Below are 17,767 nucleotides of genomic sequence, written 5' to 3'. Positions count from 1 at the left end.
CATGAATTTTTTGAAGTTGAAAAACTGAAATAGTATTTTCTACACACCACAATAATCACCACTGTAATCATTTTCGCAGTGTAGGCTACATTTTAGTCTTCCCAAATGGGAACATATTGTGTAAGGTCTGATGATGCTCATAAAGATTTTTTTTTTCTTTCTAACTTTTTCTTTTTCACTCTTTGTAATGCTTTAATGGTTTCAGGGAAAGTGGGAGATGGATTCACTGAGGCATGCCATGTAAGACACTTTAATGGCTTATGTTAAGGTAAAAAGAACTGAACAGCTGTATAAGCTCCATTTCTTTTACTTTGGAACTGAACCCCCCCCCCCTCATAATTTACAAATATTTTTAGCTAATGTGTTTAGAACTATAAAGAGTAAGTCACATAAGTATTTCAGATTAAAAAAAAAAAAACAATTCCGAAGATTAAATAATCTGTGGGAGAATTTTTTAACTCCCCCCCCATTTCATTACATCATTACATGTTGTTACATAACTAACATAACTCCTCTCTTTAATGCCATTCAGCTTTTCGAAGTAATGTAACTAATATAGGAGTCTGGGAAAGGCTTGCATTGTAATTACCCCCAATGTCATCAACATTTCCCCACTGTGCTGGCACGAATTCCCAGCCATTTATTTCCTGTCCTTTTCATGCTGGAGGGAGGCTGGATTTAGGATGAAGGTCTTGGGAGTCACATGGAGCAAAGTTTTTGATTGATGTCCAAAAGCCATTATTGCACTTTTCTCAGGCGTGTAGAGTAGTGCTGAACTTTGATGCTGCTTCTGAATGCAGCCGATTCGTAGATTGTTTTTAAATTGCACTCATTTGTTGTGGTGAATTTGTCCGCTGCTTTTTCATCATGTTTCAAGCCTCCAGCCGGCATCAATTCGTTTAAACTTCTCCTCTTGCAACTTTGAAGACTCTTTAAGAAGATCATCGATATGACTGAGGAGAGCAAAGCCGAACACAGAGCCGAAAGTGGGAAAGATTCAGAGAAACAGCTCCGTTTGCGAGTTTGTGTTTTGAACGAACTTTTGAAGACCGAACGGGATTATGTTGGGACGCTGGAGTTTCTCTCGGTAAGTGCGATTTGGGTAATCGTTTCATCGGATAATTTAATATTTTTTTGAATGTTGATAAGGAAGCATTGCCCACCTATGCAGACACCCGACTAGAACGCTCCGGTTATAATCAAATAAACACATGCAACTGTAAGCGCGCACATCATCTTTGCGTTCCTGGGCACATGAGAATCTAGAAGAGTCGATGAGTTTTGTGATATGGAAACTAGAAAGCGTACAAACGGCGTACTGTTGCTATGGTTACTCCGTCAGGTAGCGTCTTTTTGGCGCAATGCGAAAATACTTTCGTCGCTGTTGAAACATTTAATTCCCTCATTAAACATATGAATTATAATTTGCAAAAATATGTGCTTTTTTAGACATTCATTTGGACCAGTGGTCCAAGTTTCGCTTAGAAATAATTCGCATCCTCAATGGGCGCGTTCTATTTGTCGCGTCGCTCGCTTGCAGCGTCTGTTTAGTGTGAGTGAATGAGCAGCATCAGAGGTCTTGCGGTGAACCTCAAAACCCAGACCGTGCCATGCCTGTCAATCCCGCTGATCGCTCTGGTTTGTAGCTCTATCTAAGAAGAAAAAGCACTGAGTAATTTGTCTCAGTTTAATGTGTGCTTCTTGTTTTTTTCTGTTCCCGGTATTTCCCTAAACCGACACACATCAATTTATTTTGATTATTTTTTTTTTTTCGGTTTACGAAAATGTTTTTTGAAATATCGAAATATCGGAAATGTGTTTAAAAATCATATCACCGTTATTGAAAAAAATTATATCGTGATACATATTGATATTGAATTATTGTCCAGCCCTACGTTGGAGCGCTTCTCATCGGTTGACCCTGAACGCAGTCAATGTTTGGATTCACAGAGAAAAAGTTAATTGCTCAGAGGTTTTATAGCTCAGGAGACTAAAGTGGTGTCCCAATTCTTAGGGGAATATTTTCACCCCGGAAGTGGAATATTTTCACCCCTACCCCTTGACACTCTGTTTCAAGGGACAAGGGGAAGGGGTAAGCAGAGGGGTAGGGGAAGGGGAAGGGGAAGGGGAAGGGGTATAAAATAGAATTGGGATTGGGCCTAATTCTCAGTTGCTTATTTGTACATCTCAGTTTCTCCTCAGATATTTCTCCTAAAATGAAAATGGACACATATGTGGACAGCACTGACTTCTCTGAGTTTTGATTGCAGGTATCTTGGCAAATCTGAGACATTATTGAGAACTCTTTCTGAAATTTAAACACGAGATTGGATTGTGGTCTTTCTTTCTCGGGAGAAACGTCTCAGAATTCGAAGACTTGAGTAGAAAGTCTCAATTTCTCAACTGAGATATCCAGCACTGAAACTTGCAGATGAAAATTACAATAAAATTGAAAGATTTTATCCTAAACATTATGCATGATTATAATCTCCATACTGGATGTCTCTAGCAGGGATGCATCTGTCCATGATTTGCTCAGTGAGCAGAATAGGTAAATGCTTTTGAGTCTGAGCCAAGAACTGAGGCAAAGCAGGTGGACTGAAAGTGAAAACCTCAGACTGGTACACTGTGGGACTCTACCAACTAATATAATTTCTTCCTCTACTGGAGGAACGGAAAACCGTAAGCCCTTTGGTCCGATAGGGGAATTGAAGACTGGGAGGAAAGGAAATTATTATTTTTTGTTTGCGTAATGCAGAATTTTTCAGGTACATAAGGAAAAGGTTATTTACATAAGTAAATTAGTGGCTAACCACTTATACATGTTTAAAGTTTGAAGCTAGATTAAAATTGAAGAGAGCAAAGAGAGCATGAAATTGAGTTTTATAAAGTCTGAAATGATTCAAGTTTAAATGAACCACCAGATGATACATCCTTGTAATGGATATCCATGTTGTTATTTATATGTAATGATGACCCATTTTTCCCACTCTTCATGCACAAGCTCACATTCCCCATCTGGAGACAGTGTCACAAGTGGTTCCTAAACTGATTCAAACAAAATGAAATCAATCTGTTCAGACCATTTTGATCCAATTAAATAAACCATTAGCCTGTGGAGATCATATTTGGAAGACAGACCTCCAGAATGTGATGAATTTTCAGTGACTTTGGAAAAGAGTCTAATGGAATGTTCTGAGACTCGCTGCCCTGTTTTAATTGGCCCTGTTTTGAGCTCATTTGCAACCTCAGACACCTCGATCTAAAAGTGTTCAGTTTACTTAGATTATTCCTAACTGGTTTGCCATTCCAGCCAAACATTTAAGTTTGTTTTATTGCCAGTGCTAAACATGATTTCTTCATTCTAACAGAGGTAAAAAAGTCCTTCTTTTGATGATGAAAGCATGCCGTTGTACCCCCGAGTGAGATTAGGAGGTCAAGGAGGCAACTTTATCAATCCAAGTCACTGGGAAATATCACCCGCATGCTCTCAAGGATCAAAGCCTCCACGGGTGCCACTGCAGGTCTTTGATTGATCGCTTTCAACCGATCATCTTGCGCAGAAATGCCCATGTGCCTCAACCAGAATTCCTCAATGTCTAGACCGAAAAAATGGGCAGGGTTTGGGGGGCTAAAGGAAGCCTGTGCAGAATTGAAGTTAGATGATAACAACAGGCCACGGTAGAGGACAATGGCTGTTGGGGGGTGGTGGTGTTTCATGGCCCAAAGGGCCCAGAGGACCGGTGCCATGCTGAACAGAGGGCATTTTGTGTTTGTGAAAATTAGATGAAGGGGGTCTCTTCCAGACATGGGCGTCGCTAGGCCATTTTTAGGGGGGCTATAGCTACTACTCAGCCCCCCTAAAATTTTGCGATTAGCTCCATAAACTGTACATGAATTTGTGATCGCCTCAGTCCCATTTAAATTTCATATTAAAACGGCGGCAGACTTCGATCGGCTCCTCCCCTTCTTTCAGTGCACAGAGCGAGAAACAGAGGACAAGGTGACTTTATAAAGCAATGTTGCCATTTTCATTTGAATATATATATATATACCCTCATTGGGGGCTGAGCCCCCCTAAAATGAAAATCCTAGAATCGCCCCTGCTTCCAGACAATATGGCTCCCTGGTGGAACCGGCCTGGAGGTATTGCCAGTAGAGGGAATGTGACTTGAGAGCCCGGCCTCTTTGCCCTCTGTTGTAAAGTACATTTCCTGGTGGAGGAATTCCGGAGAGGTTAGAAGAAATTAGGAAACAATGGCGGATAAGTTGCCTTGTTTGAATCCAGGGGAGAGTTGGCTACATCGGATCAGTTTTGCTCACTCACGGGTTGGTTAGTTTGTTATTGGAGAGGAATTGTTATTAAAAATTGCTGTTGAGTTGGTATTTAGTGTAAAATACCAGCTGCACTAACTGACAGTTACTTGGCATGCTACGCAGTTGTGTCTAGCTACCAGATGAGCCAAGAACAGTGTCTGGCAATTCACATGAGACGGAGGAAGTCTCTTAAAAGATCTTTTCTGAGATATCCCTAGAATGGCTTCCATAACAGCTTGATATATATCTGATAGTGGGAGGTTTCAGGTTTCATTTTTTTTATTTGTTAACTGGAGACTAAGAATGACAATCCTCCGTAACAAGTGCCTCACTGAAGAGATTTCTATGCTCTTTTACTATATATGCCCTTGAGCTTATAGGTCACTCAAGCAAATGAGAAGTACAACTGACCAGCAGGAGTGTTCATCAGTACTTGTAGAGTGAATCCACACATACATACAACAGCATAAAGTGTTCTCTGGAGTCTTAGCTTTGGATTAAGTGGTACCTCTGTAGCGTTTTTCTTTCGCAATACCCTGTGGGTTTGGAGGAATTGACCACCCAATGTACTTTTTTAATGCTTAATAATAAAACTTCAAAAAGGGATTTTGCACCACAAACTGCAATTACTTTTATTTTGCTTTTGGGGTAAATACGAGTTTTAAAAGTCCCCTTAGACATTTCTTGGTCTATTTAGAAATTAGTTTGAAGATGATGTGGTACAGTTTTCAGAGTTACTTGACAATGTAGGATTCCTACTGTTTGACTCATTAGAACAAAAAATAGCAGCAGTTTACCCACAAACAAAAATTAAACACAGAGCTGGCTTAAATAATTAAACCAATACCTATTTGAGTATTTACAATTAGTCTTTTCCTGGTCTGAGAACTAAAAGTGCATGTGACCAAGTATAAATGGCCTGTAAAACACATTTGAGATGCATTCGATCACTCAGAAGGTGGTTTTAGATTATCTACTACATTATCTTAAAAAATTTTTTCGTATATAGCTTAATAATCTTTGGTTCTCATGCCTTTTGATTCTTGATTCTTTTTTTTTATACAATCCATTGGTATGCTTAAATTGCTCTGTTGTCCTTTTTCTCTTCTGTTTATTTACAGTCAGTCTGAGGCCTGTTGATTTGTTGGTGTCACATGACCAGCACTGATTGGGGGGGCTTATATCTTTTTCCAGCCAGGCAGTGAACCCTGCAACCCCATCTCTCGGGGCCACAGTTCTCCATCCTCAACTTCTTCCTCTTGGCATCCTGGTTTATCCATCAGTTGCTCTGGAAACACGGGGGCTTAATCATCATGCCCTCTTTACCCATTTCTCACTGGAAACATATTTAGCGGAACTAGAATGCAAATGCGTTGAAGACCAACCTAAAGATTGATTTAAAGATTGGAAAAAACATATTTTTTTCTTGGATATGATTCTGTTGAGATGAGGAAATTGAGGTCGATTGTTCTCACTAAAACCTGGGTTATGGGTTCATGTTTGAGTTATTTTTTTGTCATTATTGTGCATCCCCCCCAAAATGCAAACAAAACCGCCATTAGCTGAACTTTTCTTTTGAGTCTCAAAATGTTATGTCCTCAGTACTTAGTTTGTTTTTAACTCTTTTTTTGTTTGAATCTTTGTTTGACTCTGTTTAAGCCTCAAGCTTTTCCTCTCAAAACTTTGTTTGTTTGTTTTGATCTCAAAATGTAGTTTCTTTTTGACACTTTTGTTTGAGCCTCAAAACCTTTTGCTCATGAAAAATTGTTTATACTTTTGTTTAAGTCTCAAAACGTTTTGTTTTTTGAAAATGTGTTTTGCAAACACATCAATGTGTTTTATTAAGGTTTACTTAAGCAAATTAAGACAAAAACTAAGCTCAAAGAGTGTGGTCATCAATCACTGATGAATGAAAGATGCTTTTTATATTCGTCTGTTTCCACTTTAAAGGTGGGGTAAGTGATTTCTGGTAGCCAATGTTGATATTTCAAATCACCAAAAAAAACATGCCCTTACCCCAAAAGGGTCTCGCCCCTATTTTGATAGCTCTGCCCCACACATACGTACGCAATCCAGGCAACGATTACGGCGGAATCTGCTGTGCCAGCCGGCCGAGGGTATGATGTCATCAATAAGTGAAAGCAAAACCAATGTTACTCACCTATCGAGAAGAAACAAAGCAACCTCGGCGTCCGATCACAGGCCTTCCCGCTCCTTGACTTCTCTCCAGCGCTGGAAAGCTGATCCGATATTTACACGGGTCCTACTTCTTGCCTTATCGTAAGCCTTCTTTTGTTCCGCAGACGTTTTCCTCTTTTGTTTTTTATCCGCCATCTCTATCTTTCTGTCGTTGCTCGGCTCGGCTAATGTCCGTCCTGTGCACTGAGCGCTCTCTCCTCCCCATCATGAGTAGATACGCCCCTTACTGCTGATTGGCTACAAGTTTGTTTTGGTACTTGGCCCGACTCAGTTTTTGAAAAAATACATACCCCAACTTTAAGTTATTAAGGTGGCAAAAAGATAAGGGATATAAGAGGATAAAACACTTAATCCTTATTTAAGTATTTGAGACATTAAGTAGGCTTTTGGAACTCAACCAAAAGAAAAGTGGTAACTGTTTGCAAAACTATCTGTTTTGGATCTACAATAAAGGCACAAAAATGACTCCCTACATGTTGGGTTTGAAGCCCTGGAAGTATAATAAAAGAATAATTGGAGTGGAGACATGGTTGACTCAGCCATCACTGTCACCTTTGCCCTTTGTCAGCCAATCAGTAGCTAGCATTGCTTTCTTTCTCACTTGAACACGCTTTCTACAGCCTTCACCTCCTGCATATGTTCCATCCATTATGTCCCAATACTTTGTTTACAAAGAGTTGCATTTTCCCCTTGCTACGCAGTGGATCATTAAGATTCCAATCTTACTAATCAGTTTGGCTTTCTTTTTCCACTGTAAGGTCATAGAAGTTCTCATGCACCGCAGACAGACGTTATAACCAGCGGAGGCCTTTTTTTATCTTATCCTGAGCTGTTTTTAAGCAGTATGCTTAACTAGCTCCCTGAGGCTCAGGGCCGGTCGCCTCATTCCAAATGCACAGCTTGAGCGCAAAATGTGTCAGCCATTTTTCTATTCTAGTGACAGTCCAATTCATGGAAGAGAACAGAGTCTTTTTGTGCCCCTGAGGGAATTTAGAGGTGAGGTTTGGCATTCAGTCTGAATTTACATGATGGTGCTTAAGAACAAGGAAGTTTTCGCTGGTGGGGAGGAATTGTGACCTTCCTGCTACTGGGGTCCTGTGGTTGTTTGTTTCCGTGATGGAGCTGGAAGCATCTTATCACCTGTGAAAGCCTCCATCGTTTGGTTGCAGTTAAATCTATTGGTTGAAAAAAAGTCTGAGGTGGATTTCTTTATGGCCCTCTGGGATTTTCTCTCAACTCTCATCATCCAAAAACTGTTTTATTGCATCGTTTTGCTTCTGGGAAGCAATTGGTATTAGTCCCCCGGGACCACCACGGTAACAAAATGAATATGAAGTGATCTTCATACATGTTTTACAATAAGCTTAAATCTTGTAACCATCCGTGTCCAGTTACATTTGTGAGCAGTCTTGTGTGTCATGTTTGTGAGTGCACAGGGGGCTACGAGGGGCTCTGGCAGGTGAGTTCCTTCAGCTTTTGTGTCAGTGTGAGCAGGATTTCCTTCCTTCCTGGCCTGCCCCTCCTCTCCTTTTACATTGTGCTCTGCTTCCCCTGCACATAGAGCTGGCTGCGGAGGCACACGGGCCACTCCACACGACTAGAGTCTATGCCAGGGCATCTGTCTCAGATCAGGCTCTGGAAGACAGCAGCTGAATAAGAAACTATTTGTCAGATGTTTTTTGGTCAATTATTTGGAATAAAGCATGGGTCAACCTTTTTGGTCGATATTTTGTCTCCTATGAGGTTTTAATGTGGGCTGTTATTTAGGAGATGAATTAAGCATTTATGCTTGGCCAGTTGGCCTTTTAATTCAGCTTGTGTGGGCAAGTGTCAGCATCCACTGGGCATTCATGGCCATGTGAAATAGCAACCCATGGTGTTGCAGTTGCAGCAAAATGATGAATAACCTGTGACGAGCATTTATATCCTTAAAGCGAAGATGAAATCAAAATGAACCCTATCTAGTTTCTAAATACAGATTTCTGGTTTTATTTTCCTTCTTTTTTGATGCAGAAAAGCTGTGATTTAGATTTGAGGTATTTAAATGTATTTTATTTATTTATATTTTAATTTAAAGAAATCATGCATCATAGAATGTCTGGTAATGGCATAAAATGAAAAACAAAAATACACACATACATTAAAAACACACACACACACACACACACACACACACACACACAGACATATATGTGTGTTTCATTTTATGCCATTACCAGATGTTTTGTGATGCATGCATGATTTCTTTAAATTCATTAATTAATTTATGTAAATATTAAAAAAATATTTACATGTATTTACATGTCTATATTTATATGCATATAATTTATATTATATATAAATATATTTAATATATAAACATAACATATTTTTCTTAAATATATACATGCATGTGTGTGTATTTATATATACATAATAACTATACACAGTACACACACATATATTATGTACAAAAAACTTATTTTGGATGCGATTAACCATGATTAATCATTGCCCATCACTACAAAAAACACTTTTCACTGTAAACTTACATCTCTTATTGAATATATATATATATTACAATAAATTAAATAATTCATTTTTAGCTTTTTAGAGTAAAATCTTATGCTTATTTTGTTTTTGAGATTAAATTTAATATGGACTTTCGTTGTAAATGATAAGGTACAGTAATTTGCAGTGAACTAATTAACAGGTTTTTGTGCTAGCATTTTAATAATATTTTTAAAGTCTCTTTATATTTTTAGAGTCTCAAATACCATTTCATGTTGACTTCAAAGTGTTCTATTTGAAAACAAATCTTTGTAATTTTATTTCTCTTTTTTGTTTATTTATGTTGTCTGAACTCTACACTTAAGAAACTTAAGTTCTACACTAGAAACAGTGAGCTGGCAGAAGTGTTGAAATGACTGACCGGCCACTATAAATCAAATCTGTCCTTAGTGTCCTTTTGTTATTTTGGTTTGTTGTTGTGGCAACAGTTCACAGTCATTGTGTGAAAGTTAACATAGTGTGTAGTACAGTGACTGAGTTCCACATTATCCTGTATAGCATATCAAAGTGTTTCCTCCTAACGGCCCTGCAAAGCCTTCTCATGATGTGCTTCCTCACACTTCTGGTGTAAGCAGACAGCTGCTGAATGACAAGTTAATATGAGAGATGAGGAGGCAAAGCAATGAAGTTTCATCCTTCCTTGATGCTATCATATAAAATATGTACATAAGTTAAACCCTGTTCAGTGATTGTATCACTGAAGGTTGCCAGGTTGCTATACTGCCGGTTACTCATATCTGCCAACGTTATTGGTGGGCTGCGTGACTGTCCATAGCTTTTGAAAATCTTAGCACAAATGAGGTGTACTGTCGGTAAAAATACTATGTCATTCGATTTTAAAGGGGTCATATGATGCGATTTCAAGTTTTCCTAGGACCTACAATAATGTACAGTATTTGAAAAATAATGTGTTTTTTGAACAGTAAAGCATGTCAACATATTCTGTTACACCAAATACACAAAATAATGATCTTTAAAAAAAGCATCATATGATCCCTTTAACAAGGACTTTATGTTCAGGCCACCAGTCTGGATTGACAGTAATATGTCTTGAGATGCACAATTTGTTATTTACAAAATAGCCAAGACCGCCTACTTTCTTTCGATTCTGTCTGTATGAAATGTCCAGCTAAACCACATTGAATTAGAGCCATGTTTCTGTGACGCACATTATGTGTTTGTATTCTCCTGAGTCATCACTGGTAACTGGATCATTTTATTAGTCAGAGACCTTAATTTCAAGTCCATCATCATGACATAGCAGTTAAGCGGGTTACTGTTCCTTTTCCTTCAGCTTGCGTGTGGACGAAGACATCAGGTGTAACATCTGGTGTTTTGTTTAGCTTATTGAAAATTGTGCCACAAGTTTGTAATCCATTGTTGATAGAAATATTCCAAATGCCAGCCATTTCTAAATGTCAGGCCTGCTGATGACAGTATTTTAAGAAAAACTACATATTAAAAAAATTGACTAGTCATTCAGGTAACTCACCGACTGGTTGAGTTTGAAAATATGTATAATTAGGCTGGTAAATTTACTAGTATTACTATCCTTGTGGGTACATTTGGTCCCCATAATGTGATAAATACCAGGTACACACACACACACACACACACACACACATTAAAGTTATATATAATATATAAAGTTTGGGGTCAGTAAGTTTTAAAAGATGTCTCTTATGCTCATCTTTATTTGATAAAAAAATACAGTAAAAACAGCAATATTGTGAAATGATTACAATTAAAAAAAATATATATATATATAATTTTTTCTATTAATGGCAAAGCTGAGTTTTCATCAGCCAGTTTTCCAGTCTTCAGTGTCACATAATCTTTCAGAAATCATTATAATATGCTCATTTTGTGCTCAAGAAACATTTTTCATTAAAGGGATAGTTCACCCAAAAATGAAAATTACTCCATGATTTAGTCACCCTCAAGGCATCATAGCTGTATATGCATCCATCATAAAAAGTGCTCCACACAGCTCTGAGGGGTTAATAAAGATCTTCTGAAGCGAATCAAAGCTCTCTCTAGCTTCCGCTAACTGTTGTACGTGCATTCATGAGAGAGTGGTGTTCCAGCATATGATGTAGACATAGCGTACACTCCGGTGAGAAGTGACGAACGTGGAAGCGCAGAGAAGACCAGTAGCCCCTCACTGCACAAAGATCAAAGAACAAAGGAACAAAGATCCAGGGGGCGTGGTTGGATCCACATCTAGGGGGTGGAGATTGGTAGGTTTAGGGGTGGAGATGGGTGGGTTTAGGGATCAGGGGGTGGAGACGGGTAGGTTTAGGTATATGTAAGGTGGGAGGAGTTGGATCTGGATCCAACCACGCCCCCTGGATCTTGTGTTCTGCAGTGAGGACCATCTCGAGAAGACAGCAAAACAAAACACCAGTCACGAATTAGAAGTACAAAACGAGGATTTGTAAAGAAAATAGGTCAGAGGATTTTGATATAAGCCAAGAGTAGACTGGTTTTCCTTTGCTGTAAACAAAACTTTCTCACGAGACTAGCATATTCTCACCGGAGTTTACACTACGCCTACGTCCTACATCATCCGCTTGAATGCCAATCTCTCGTGAATGCGTGTACGACAGTAGAGAAGTGAGATTATGGTTTATAAAGTTTTAAATATGAATATTTTTATACAAATGCATCGATTCACTACAGGAGTCCTTTATTAACCCCCTGGAGTAGAGACCTGCGCGGGACGGATTTTTCAGTCCCGCTTCCGCAAGATTCTGTCCCGTGCCCGCCCGCTCCCGCAGAAATATATCTTATCTGGTCCCGCTCCCGCCCGCAACATTCATGTTTTGTCACGCTCCCGCCCTCAAAAGCCTTATAAAAATAATCTATATAGATTTTTTTCAGTACATTCGAAGAAATTTACATGAAATGGTTCTGTAACATCTCCTAATCTTCACAACATCCCAGCATAAACACTCCCGATAAAATATTTGTTATTTAGGCTAAGCATCAACATTCACAAACCACTGTTATTTTTAACAGAAAAGCAAGCATGGGCTGCTGCGTGCATGGTTTGGCATGGCAGAATATGCGAGCAGCGCTTCCTTTATTATCACTAAAAGCTGACATCTCAGTTAATCGCGATCTCATAAAGCTCTGTTATAGCACAATAAATATATGCACAATGCATCTTTTACAATGTCTACACTTCGTGTGTTAAAATGAGAGGATTCGTGAGCACGCAATTTCAGCACTGCGGTGAGTAGATTCTAACTTAATCACCTCTGATTGGCCATTGCGTTCCAGAAATCAACAGCTGAGTCTGTGATTGGCTACATTGCGCAACCCTTTAAACACGTGTTATAAATAGAAACTATGCCTAACTTGCGCATGTCATCATTTTAATGTTAATATTAGTTGTTCTTTTTGCTTTTGTGCAACAGATAAATAACAATTTATATATTTTAGACACTTTATGTTTAGATAATTTCTATTTTGCGGGAGTCCCGTGAATCATTTTATTCTCCCGCATCCCGCACACACACGAGTCCCTTCCCACCCGCACCCGCACTCGCCCATCAAGAGTTGTCCCGCACCGCACCCTGTTGCGTTGGGTCCCGCGGTACTCCCACGGGAGTGCAGGTCTCTACCCTGGAGCTGTGTGGAGCACTTTTTATGATGGATGGATGCACTTTTTGGGCTTCAAAATCTCAACAGTCATTCACTACCATTGTAAAGCTTGGAAGAGCCAGGAATGTTTTTAACATAACTCTGATTGTATTCATCTGAAAGAAGAAAGTCATATACACCTAGAATTGCTTGAGGGTAAGTCATTGCATAATTTACATTTTTGGGTGAACTATCCTTTTAATACTGAAAACAGTTGTGCTGCCTAATAATTGTGTGAAAAATGCAATACATTTTTTAGTTTGATGAATAGAAAGTTTTAAAAGAACAGTATTTATTTGAAATGTACATTTTTGTAACAATGTAAACGTCTTTAGTGTCACTTTTAATGCATCATTGCTGAGTAAAAATATATTAATGTCTTACTGCATTCAAATTGAACTGATAATGGAAATACCAAGGTTATATCAATTACACGCTCTTTGAAACATGCTAATATTTTTGCTTCTTGAGCACAATTTCTGGGCTCTGTAAAGATGCATGTATAAGATCATGACTTATTTTGAGACCTGATGCTTGAAACAGCTTGAGGATTTTGTCAGTTCTTTGCCAGTCCTGGCTGCAGTGCTTCTTTATCTCTGATTTGTTATTCAATCCACAAATAATCAACAGTCCAACCCAGGAGACAAATTGAACGAGCAGTGTTTCATCATACGGGTCAGTTAAAGGCTAGCGCCTGGGAGCGGGAAACCGCAAGTACAGCTTTTAAAGCTAAGCCCCAATTCATATTCATTGACAGACTCCACAATGACTTCCAAAGTCTGATTCACCTCAAACCTTTGCAGGATTGTCTTTGTGGCTCCACTGTGATCGGCGACAGGCCGCTGGTGCCATCTTCCCTGTCTCTTGTGCTCTGCTAACTAGTCCCAGTCTCCAGCGGAGTGACTGGCATGCTGAAGGGGTTAGTGAGGGCCACTGTTCATTCATACACAAAGATGGCATTGATCCCAGAGCACTTGGAGGGGGCTTTTTTGGCTGGCCCTTTTCATTGACATTCAAGCTGTCTTTAGGGATTTCCAAAAGGAAAGACAAAGTTGTTTTCACTTTTTCCCTCCGCTGAAGGCGTCCAATTGCGACCAAGTCCGAGGTTCCAAGATCCCCAATTGCATCAGATCCAGTAAAAATGGGCTTTATTGAATAACCCAAGACAGAATTCGAATCAATAGCACAGTCGTGTGTGCAACGCATGCTGACTGAGCTTAAAACGCATAGCTTAAAATTCAGCTTAGTCACCATGGGCATTCAAACGCCAGTCTGTAATGGGATTTTGACCCCTTGATGCATAACAATTAGCTTTGAAATGCACATGCAGTAACACTGAATTGGCTATTATGAATATAATAATAGGAGACTTTGAAATGCTATTACACTGTACATTTGCTTGTCATTGAGACACTTGGACAATTCGTCATGGGAGCTGATACGACACAATCATGACTCTCAAACCATCGCACTTCATATCAATCTCATGAGTTGTAGTGGGATTAAAAATATGGAGGTTACATGCCTGTTTTTCTCAAATACAAGAAATGACCAGCTAGAAGAACAATTCCTGGCTGTTTTTGGTCAGGTTTAGCTAGTGGACCAGAATAGCCTTGCTTTTCGCCTGCAAAATTGGCTGGAGAAGCTAGTCAAATGGGTTTAGGATTGATGTTTAGCTGGCTAAGGTTAGCTGTTTAGCAGCTAGTCAAATGGGTTAAGGATTGATGTTTAGCTTGCTTAGGTAATTAAGAAGCCTGGCTAGGTTTGCCTGGCTGATAGATTTTTCGATTAATAACATTTTTAACATTTGAGCAATGCTGACAATGATTCTTAAAATCCAAGTCTTTTTCTCTCACATTTTCAGAAGTTGTGTGTGAGTGTTTTTTTAGCAACTTCTATATTATGAATGTGGGTTTGCAATCAGTATTGTGTTGTGTAGTCCGTTTCACAAACAAATGACTCTTACGAACAGATTCTTTTACAAAAAAAACTGCATGACCAGTGTAGCCCAATTAATAAACAAATGACTCTTATGGACTGGTTCTTTTTAGTGGCTTAAAAACATACAGCATGACCAGTGTAGTCCGATTCATAAATAGATGACTCTTATGAACCAGTTATTTTTAGTTAATTAAAAACATGCAGCGTGATCAGTGTATTCTGATTCACAAATAAATGGCTCTAATGAACTGGTTCTTTTTAGTGGTTTAAAAACATACAGCATGACCAGTGTAGTCTGATTCATAAACAGATGACTCTTATGAACCAGTTCTTTTTAGTTTTAATCTAAACATGCAGCGTGATCAGTGTATTCAAATTCACAAACCAATGACTCTTATGAACTGGTTCTTTTTAGTGGATTAAAAACCTAGTCCTAGAGCGTGACCAGTGTAGTCTGATTCACAAATAAATTGCTTTTATGAACCGGTCCTTTTTAGTTAATCATAAACATACAGTGTGACCAGTGTAATCTGATTCTCGAACAAAAGGCTCCTATAAACTTTTTATTTTAAAAAACATACAGTGTGACCAGTTGAGTCTTATTTATAAACAAACAACTCATATGAACTTGTTTTTAATTAATCAAAACCATGCTGTGTGACCAATGTAGTCTGATTCACACTCAAATGGCTCTTAAGACTCTTTTTAGTTGATCAGAAACAAACAGCATAACCAATATAATCTGATTCATGAACATACTGTATGACTCTTATGAACTAGTTCTTTTTAGTAAACAAAAATGTATGGCATGATCTGTGTAGTCTGATTCATAATCAATGACTTCTATAAACTGGCTTTTTTAGCGGCTTAAAAACATACAGCGTGTTTGTGAATCGGACAGCGTTGTTATCATATTCACAAACAAATTGCTCTTATGAATCGGTTATTTTCAGTGAATCAAAGACATACAGTATGACCAGTGTAATCTGATTTAGTTCTATTGAATTGAAAAGGTTATTAAACATGAGTCGATTCCCTTTGATGGAATAGATTCCAAACTTTGGAATTGATTCTAGATTCCCAGCTCCTTGGATTCTGTTTGGAATCTGTTACCAGCCATAATCAATACCCAGTCTCATGTTGAAGACCAGCATCCAAAAACCAAGTACAGGTGCATCTCAATAAATTAGAATGTCGTGGAAAAGTTAATTTATTTGAGTAATTCAACTCAAATTGTGAAACTCGTGTAACCCTTTACCGCATGGTGTGGCCATATGGCAACATGCTCACGTCAGTAACAAGCAAGGACCAGTCCGTGTCACTTCCACAAAAAAATCGGAAACATCACTGTTATGATGTTATGATGACATATTCACCTCTCAAAAAAGTGCTCATGTTCATAGTCTTCCTCTCATAAGATTGCTTGAGACATGAGGCAAGGCAAGCATGACACTAACAGCAGGAAACAATTACAAAATAAAAGACATGGAAAACATGAACATGAAACAAAACCCAAAACCCACATTACAACCCCTTGACTTAGTGAAGGAGATAGGATAACCAACTTAATAACCTGTCTTGTCTATGTTGCTGTCTGTCTTACAACTACCAACGTGAATAAGATTATTAATAATTATGAATATCTTTATCCTTTTTTCTTCTTCCAAAAAAATGCTCAGACTTTAAATTCTGTGCTGTAGTCTTGGCTGATCCAGCAGGCTCTGAATGTTTTCTTTCACAGACTGAATTAAAGCCTGGCCCAATTACCACAAAACAGAGAATCACTGGAGCATCACTGAACAAAGAAGCCATTCACAAAATTATGTTTTGAATGGAGAGTGTCTGCATTTTGGCCGGCATGAAAAGTATACGTTACCTATGATTGACCGCAGACGTCATGCAGTATTTCCATTCTGTGACCCTGTAATACAGGTTTAGTTACCTCTGTTTTTTTTGTTCCCCATTAGGATTTTCATAATTAGTTAAAGGGCACTGAAGGCAAAGAGAGAAAAAAGGAAGATTTTGCATTAAAGGGGTCTGAGTTGAGTTACTGAAATAAATGAACTTTTCCACGACATTCTAATTTATTGAGATGCACCTGTATATGCAAGTTTCCGCTGCAGGGTGTAGTATGGTGTCTGATTGTCTGTTAAAGTGGTTAAATGCTCCTAAACAGGTGGGCGTTTGTGGATGAAAACATATATTGAAAAATGGCCCTGTCTTTGTTAATAATAACAAAGTCCATGCAGACGTGGATTTTTAGCATGTCCCAAACCAGCATGTTAGCTCTCAGGGCATGTATTTATAGTAAGCGTTTCCTGTGGATGTTTCCCATTGGGGTCTGTGGATCCTGATGGTGTTATTAGTCACCATAAAACACAGGCTTGTTTTATGCTCGTCTTTGGATCTTCCATGAAAAGTGTTTTGTTGCTCTTGCTGTCTTTTTCCGAATTTGGTATAAAGTCTCACACTGTCACAAAGCCTCATGGCATGCAGGCTTTGTTGATGTTGTGCAGAAATAGGCCCTGGTAAATTGAGTTTTTCCTCCACAGGAAGAAAAGCACAGGCCATTTCCTCAGACGCCCTGGTGTGGGTACGTGAAGGAGGAGGCTGATCCTAGACTTTGGTTCATCATCTGTCTGGAAGAAAAGAAAAATGAATGACTGTGGGAGAGTGTAGATGTCATTTAATGATGAACAAATATAAAGAAGTTTACAGGATAAATAAACATGTTTTATTAATAAATAAAAAAATAAAAAAATATTAAATTTTTATATAATAACAACAACAACAAACAATAATAATAATAATTATTATTGTTATTATTATTATTATTATTATTTATAGTTAAAAAGATCCTCTACCAGCATGGTTAACTAGTTCATCCTAATTAGCTAACCCTTGACCCCTGTAACGAATCAATCCACTGAAGGCGAGCGTAGTGAAGAACCAGGCGTCTGGCGGGCTTGCGGCAACCACATGTAACGACCCCGGGCTGGACTCCTCTTCGTCCACCGTAAAAAACGATCCGGCAATCCACACCGCGAAGTTGATGTATTTCCTCAGCAACCAGCACGGATCAGCTCTAGGCATGACGAAGTGGATATCGTCC

General features: G+C 38.7%; 1 protein-coding gene across 1 annotated transcript in view; it reads left to right on the top strand.

Moving 5' to 3' along the window:
* The first annotated feature begins 719 nt into the window (after positions 1-719).
* The window catches only part of LOC107686687 (phosphatidylinositol 3,4,5-trisphosphate-dependent Rac exchanger 2 protein-like), a 157,206-nt gene continuing 140,158 nt past the window's right edge, over positions 720-17,767 (top strand). Inside the window, exon 1 of the mRNA XM_016483777.1 lies at positions 720-1,087. Coding sequence (XP_016339263.1) covers positions 950-1,087 — 138 coding nt within the window. The 5' untranslated portion in view covers positions 720-949. The remainder of the gene's footprint in view (positions 1,088-17,767) is intronic.

Source organism: Sinocyclocheilus anshuiensis, unplaced genomic scaffold, assembly GCF_001515605.1.
Source record: "Sinocyclocheilus anshuiensis isolate Anshui unplaced genomic scaffold, SAMN03320099.WGS_v1.1 scaffold990, whole genome shotgun sequence".
NCBI classification, from domain to species: domain Eukaryota; kingdom Metazoa; phylum Chordata; class Actinopteri; order Cypriniformes; family Cyprinidae; genus Sinocyclocheilus; species Sinocyclocheilus anshuiensis.
This window is presented reverse-complemented; position numbering and strand designations above follow the sequence as displayed.